The 7,160-nt window shown below is 41.4% G+C and overlaps 1 protein-coding gene across 1 annotated transcript; it reads right to left on the bottom strand.

Moving 5' to 3' along the window:
• Positions 1-2,343: 2,343 nt before the first annotated feature.
• Positions 2,344-6,745, bottom strand: LOC308335819 (uncharacterized protein). The gene is made up of 6 exons (XM_080793034.1): positions 6,701-6,745; positions 5,770-5,840; positions 4,679-4,872; positions 4,447-4,588; positions 3,797-3,936; positions 2,344-2,986 (listed from the first exon to the last, which is right to left on the bottom strand). The coding sequence occupies exons 2-6, from the start codon at positions 5,834-5,836 to the stop codon at positions 2,672-2,674; spliced, it is 858 nt and encodes a 285-aa protein (XP_080649160.1). The 5' UTR covers positions 5,837-5,840; positions 6,701-6,745; the 3' UTR covers positions 2,344-2,671.
• Positions 6,746-7,160: the final 415 nt, after the last annotated feature.

Genomic DNA, 7,160 nt, shown 5'->3' on the forward strand with positions numbered 1-7,160 from the left:
ACCACATATTTTAATAAATTTGAGTTGTTGATCCCAAAGTTTAAAGCGTTGCATGACAATGACAAACAACTCATTCTGTTGGGAGAGGGACCTTGGGGCGGTTATTATAAATAGGGCCCATGCAGGTATAGATTGGCATGGAGGGCGGAGAGTGGCGTGAAGGACAGGGTTAAGGTGTGTTTTTCCCCCCGCCTCCTGAACATCATGTTGTTCAAACTCCATAAACAGGCAATACGTTATTAAGCATTTGAAACCATTTAGTTTGACTATAGCAGAAGCAGGGCAAGGACAATGTAAAGTGCCCAAGGGAAAGAATAAGAATAAGAAATGAATCAAACCTAAACGAAAAACAATGCTTTCTCCCTCTATGTCTCTGAGAGAGAGAGAGAGAGAGAGAGAGAGAGAGAGAGAGAGAGAGAGAGAGAGAGAGAGAGAGAGAGAGAGAGAGAGAGAGAGAGAGAGAGAGAGAGAGAGAGAGAGAGAGAGAGAGAGGATGAAAGCATTATAAAACTAGTACCAGGACTCCCTTGAAAACGAGTTGCTGCTAAAATACACCCTGGGCTCTATTTAAGTCCAGCATGCTAAACCCCTTATCCCTAAACATCTTTCCCTTTTTTAACTATTTTGATAAACGTTTTCTAATATAGTTCAACTACAGCCAATCATCGACACGTTGTGAGCTTGTAAGTTGTAGATTTGTTGTAGCTATTTTAACTATAAAAGTTTTTCAGAATCGTAAAATAAATAAATAAAAAGGCAAATAAGTTTAGGGATAAGGGGTTTAGCATGGACGACAATAGACCCCCCCCCCCCCTGTCTCTAATGGAAACAGGGTGAATGAGCAAACGAACCAGCTGAATCATTCTTTTACCCTCCATTGGCAGAGGACTCTCTCTCTCTCTCTCTCTCTCTCTCTCTCTCTCTCTCTCTCTCTCTCTCTCTCTCTCTCTCTCGCCCCAGCAGGGGGTCCATGTGAGAAGCTGGGGGCCAGCATCTGAACCTCCTCAACATCAGAGCAGAGTTTCTAACAGGACTTCAAAACGTTCCTCTTCTAGTATCCAGATATATACACTCTCCCTGCAGTGACCTCCAAAAACTTAGAAACATCCAGAAGAACCCGAGAAGGAAGGGCTCCGTAATTATTTTTGTTTTAACAGTGATTGTTTGGAACAAGACACCCCTGTTGTCATATTGGTGGTGGTGGTGGTACAGGGGGTTGTGGGGCGAGTGTGTGTGTGTGTGTGTGTGTGTGTGTGTGTGTGTCTGTGTGTGTGTGTGTGTGTGTGGGGGGGGGTGGACTTAAGGAACGTTCAAAGTTTTCCCCACAAAAAGCTGTCATGGAACACTTGAGTCCGTCAGAAGACACTCGGTCCAAGTTCTCTTAAATCTCACTCTGCGTGGATCCTCTTTGCAGTCGCCATCAAATCCCGTTGAGACACACATGCAGGCAGAGCCCCCAAAGAATGTTCCCCCTGCAGTACCCCCCCTCCCCCAACAACCCCTCCTCTCTCCAGTTACCCCCCCCCCCCCTCCATCAAGCTGAGAACTACTTAGAAAGCCTGGGTTAGAAACAACCCATTCTGAGTAGTTTTTAACCCATCCCCTGGGTAGTTATAGCACCAACCCAGCAGTAGTTCATTTTACCCAGCAAGATGGGTTGGTCCGTTTTAACCCAGTGGATGAGTTAAAATATTCTACCCATTTCTGGGTTAAATTAACTGTACTTCTGAGTAAATGCAAACCATAGTATTAGTTATATATTCTACCCCTTTCTGAGTAAATGCAACCCATAGTATTAGTTATATATTCTACCCATTTCTGAGTAAATGCAACCCATAGTATTTATTATATATTCTACCCATTTCTTGGTTAAATTAACTGTACTTCTGAGTAAATGCAACCCATATCATGCATTATATATTCTACTCATTTCTGGGTTAAATTATGTACCATTCTGGGTTGTTTCACTTCAAGTTATATACTATACTATTCAAATCATGAGTTAAATAAATCAATTATGGGTTTATTAAACAACAATATAGACAGTGTTACTTTACGGTTAAACTACAGTTCAACTACAAACCTATAACAAAATACATGCTAGATTTGGTCATGCAAAGAATAATGTAATAAACACAAACCATGCTGGATTCTTTAAAGTCATTTTATAAAAGATAAGCATGAAAACATTAACATTTTAACATCAAACATTGACATTTGGACCATGGATAAAACACTTCTCTCTAATATCCAGCCTTAAAAGCCACCATAGAATTCACACCTCTCTTAATTGGCCAACCTTATAACACACAAGCAAATTCACACTGGAGAGAAACCCTATGTGATCAGTGTGGCCAACACTTCTCAAATTGCTAGCCTTAACACACACCAGAACATTCACACTGGAGAGAAACCCTATGGATTCAATTAAATTGTCCGGCCTTAAAAAACACGAGATAATTCACACTGGAGAGAAACCCTATCGCCCTATCGATGTGATCAATGTGGACAACAATTCTCACATTTTCTAGGTGTCTTTGGTTATGAGCCTTTCACATTGAAATGGAGCCTGACTGCAGTTAACTGGAGGAGAGCTGTGAGGAGGGTTTTCACCACTCCAAGACAAAGGAGAGGTGTTACTACTTTGTGTGTGTGTGCGCGTGTGTGTGCTCTACTGGCAAGCCAGAATTCTAGTGTGCAGAAACTCAACCATTTTCTTGGACTCTTGTAGTGGAATTCCATAGACAACACTCTGTAGGAAGTCCCACACAAGTTGACACTTTTTCGGGTACTCAATGTCAAATATGTAGTAGGCCTTGAAGCAGACGTCGATGGCCTGAATAAGTTTCTCCTGTTCCAAAGCCTGTCCATCAATTATCACAAACACCTGAGATAGTTGCTGAGAGTTGTTGCCCAATGTCAGGATGTAGGGTTCAGTTTGGGAGTTCTTGGCTGCTTGGAGATACTCCACCATGTTGGTTCCAGGCTGAAAAACACAGAAAAGTGAGGGTGAGTGACCAAATGTCTACAAAGTATAGAATTAAAAGAAAAATAATAATAAAAGGTGGCAATGGTCCATTTACATTCTAAGAGTTAACTTATTGTTAAACATATTCATTTTGTGTCTTATCACTCTTATGGTACAAACATCAACACAGCATGGTATTGTGGACAAAATGGTATCCAACGATAACAAAATGTTCCTTAGTTTTGTCTCCGATAGGCTAAATCTCATATACTGGTAGTCCATTGGTTGAGAAACATTGAGAGATGTACTGTATAGACATAATGCATATAAAGCGTTAACTTATATCCCGCTCGCAGCACAACGGTGGTCCCTAGGTTGATTTTTAGTGAGGGTGGTGGGTGGTGGACCCTGGCTCATAATCAGTTGAAAACCCCTGCCTTATTAGATAAACCGGGAGGTATATTAACAGAAGGAATAAGCTTGTCCTGTTATACCTGTATTTGTAAAGCAATAGCATTGTTAAACTGTCAAGAGCAGTAGTTAGCCTATTTCAGAGACATTTTGACAAGAATTAAGACATGTTATTGTTTCGGGCGTGGTGAGGTCATATCTAGATGACTAGGCAACTATTTGTCAACTTTTTAGGATTACTCGTCGACTAGTGAAACACCGTAGTTATGAATGCCCTACTGTGTTCTGCTGTGTGCTGTATATGCTTGTAGATTACACACACTCAATACTTACACAAACTCATTCATTATACAACAGGTATATGTTAATGTTAAAATAAAATGGAAAGTTTCCCTTTAGATGTGCTGGTGGACTTACAGGCTGATGATGGATGAAGGCCTTCTTGCACTCAGCAATGGTGTGGCGCACCACTTTACTGCCACGGCCACGGCCAACTTTGTATGGAGTTGGTGGGAGCAAGGCTGGCAACTGCTGCAGGGCGAGATCCCCAATGCCATCTGCAGGAAGACATAGGTATCAATACGAGGTGGAATGGCATATCCTTTATTTTGTCATTCAATAGCCAACAAGAATGTAACCTATGCCGCCATGTGCAGCCAATAGCGGCTCTGCAGCTGGTTAGTTTGTAGTTTAGTTATTCCCACCATTAAGCCAGAAGCTGGCCTAACCATGACAGTGTACAAATGGAAAATAATTGACCAGTTGGGGTCCATTTGTAACACTGTCATAGTTGCAGACTTGTAAGGGTCAATTTAGACCCCACTAAAGTAACCCAGAGAGTCCCTGGAATCCACTTTGAGAAACCCTGGTCTAGACGAGGCTATAGGAGGAAGGGGTGTGCCCACTGGTATTTGAAGGTGACACTACCTGAGAAGAGGAAAACCCTGGGGTACCTGAAAGTGTGTGCTGTGCGTGCCACACCCACACAGAGGCTGTCAACGTAGTTGTGGACTCTTGGCACAAGAGGGACTGTCGACTGACAAAGAACCATTTAAATAATATTTTACCTAATGTTAATCCTTCGACCGCCAAATCCAGCTTCCGCTCCAGTCGTGCCACCTGCAGGATCTTCTCAGCATAAACTGGGAGCCAGGTCTCAAACAAATTTGGTGCAGCGTTTGGGTGCAAGATAAGGAAGTCCTGTGCGATCTATAAAATGGAAAACATTTTAAATCAAATTAAATGTGGCACACTACCAAAACATAAATTAATCATCAAATGTACAATATTCCCTCTTACCATGCCGTTAGTTGTTAAGTGAGGGTAATGTTCCAGAATCTGACTGATGGTCAGATCTCTGGTGTTGTCCTTCACCCACTTCGCCCTGTAGACTGCCGTGTCCTGCATGCAGGTCGCAACTTGGTTGAGTGGTTGAGAATTACTTCTCAACCACTCTTTCAGTTGTAGAGCCCGCTCCTCTGTTATGGTAGATTCTGTAAAAAGAACAAAATGTTGTCAGTCACTAAAAGATGGATGTTTTGCTTAATCAGTCATCCCTATCAGCAATATCGTGTGTTAAAATAGTTCTAAAACAACTATAAATGCTATTGTGTGGTGTCTGGTCATACAAGCTACTTTAGTTGCAAAATTCCTCACATTCACTACAATCAGGCTCTAATAAGATTTTCTGTCTGCGACAGTGTTCCCTAAACGTGCGCATGTTACGTTTTGGGAAAACTTAAGCAAGCAAATGTGCCACATTGTTGGAACTTCCTTCTATTTTTCCGTTTAGTAATGACCTGGTATGACCGCTGTTCGAATAGGACCATCCTCGGGTGCTGGTTGTGGTGCTCGGCCAGTCCCCCTGAGCGCTGACCTCAGCTTCTTTCTGGTGTTACGCAGCCTTTCCTCCAGGTACCCACTGGCTGGACGGCCGTTCCGCGCTGGGGTGTACCATATGACCTGCCAAGAAATAAAAATGTTTGATGCTGAGCAAACAGTTTGAATGACAACCAGCATCCCATTTCTGACTGACACAGATGTCAGTAACCTTAACCCATTTAGACCCGAGTTAAAAACATTCTCTGTGAAAGAATATATATTCAAAGATTTGCACCACATTTTTACAAGCTCGTAGAGCGCCACTCGCACTCGGTGGCGCGCTATGAGCTTGTAGATCTGCTATTTTTTAATAGCTAAATGTTTAAAACACTAAAAGGGGTTCCCGCCTAAAAGGGGTTAATCAACCTGGGTTAATCTGCTGGTCAATTATTGTCAGTTAATCAAATAGTATAGCACAGAAAATGCATACACTCAATACAAATGTCAAGGTATATTACAAAAAGCAGTTGTCAACTCAGCAATGTATGTGGATGGGAAACACATTGTACCTCTAAATATGTCTATGAGCTCTGGTAGCTGCCACTCTGTTAGTTTTTCTGAGACAAAGTTGTCCATCGATCTGAAACAAACACAAAGGAAATAAAATTGGTGTTATACCTGTTCAGATCAACATAAAAGAAAAGCAAACTAGCAGCAGAATACTATGATCTGCTATGAATATGAACCAAATGGACCCTTACAGCTCTGTAACTCTCAGTGTACACATGGAAATCTAGACAGGTGAAGCAGGGACCCCTTAGCTGAGAGACAGTGTATTTCACAACATGTGCCTCTCACAGTATTTAGCTGCCCAATTTTAGTGCAATACCAGCAATGATAAACTGTTTCACAGCTTTAGTAAATGTTATGTTCCATGCTTAACCACAATTCCCACAATAATGTAAACACCATCCTAATCATATCATATCATATCATATATATATACACTACTATAATTAAGCCAATGTCTGTCTGAATGTGTGTCTGTCTGTGTGTCACTGGGAGAGATAAGCTAACGGTTAGCATGTAGCTACATGCTAACATTACACTGTAGTGTACAAGGGTAAGAGAGAAGCTAACGGTTAGCATGTAGCTACACTAGTCTCCAAGGGGAAGAGGTTTGCCACAGCTAGTTAGCTGTGTAGCCATGGCATGTCACTTTCAGCAGACTGTGCATGCTTGAACAGCAACGTGGTGTGTTTATAATAGAAGATAGAGATCAGACCATATAAAAGAGCCAATTGCACTCGCGCCAAACATTTTGAGTCCACACAATACAAAGCCAAAGTAGCTAGCTAGCTTTGCTGCGTGGGGGCTAAGCCTACTCAATGTCCCAGCATTGCCAGCAGAACATTGTGTTCCTCTGCGTGTTTAACACGACGTCAAGGCATGCTAGAAAGGTTGAGACAATAATAGTGCAGAAACAAAACACAATTTTACCTTGAATGTAGTTCTGCTTTCGTGCCGTTCTCCTCTCCTCCTGCCGTTCTCTCTCCTCCACAGTGACAAATTTGCATATATAGCACGCAGACTTTCTAACCTGCGCGGCGCGCCCTTCTTCATCCTCCTCATCCTCTTAAAGGCACAATGTCCATATATCCACTTCACTCTCAGGATGTTTTAGCTTACTAAAAGTGGTGATACCACAGTATTATTTTAATGCACATAAGAGATGTAGTTTAAAATATAATATAAATCAATACAATATTGTACCACTTTGTTTCAAATGTAAAGTGTAATGTAAAATAAATAAAATGTATTATGGTTGTTGTTGCTGTTGATGATAGACAAATTTTGTTTAAGCAGATTTTATGAATATGCAGAAAATTCATCTAAATTAAATTTAAAAAATCTGAAACTTCACTCAATCCATCATGAAAGTAAGCCTGATGTAATGACA

This window comes from Protomyctophum bolini, assembly GCF_963924005.1.
Source record: "Protomyctophum bolini genome assembly, chromosome: 20".
Taxonomy (NCBI): domain Eukaryota; kingdom Metazoa; phylum Chordata; class Actinopteri; order Myctophiformes; family Myctophidae; genus Protomyctophum; species Protomyctophum bolini.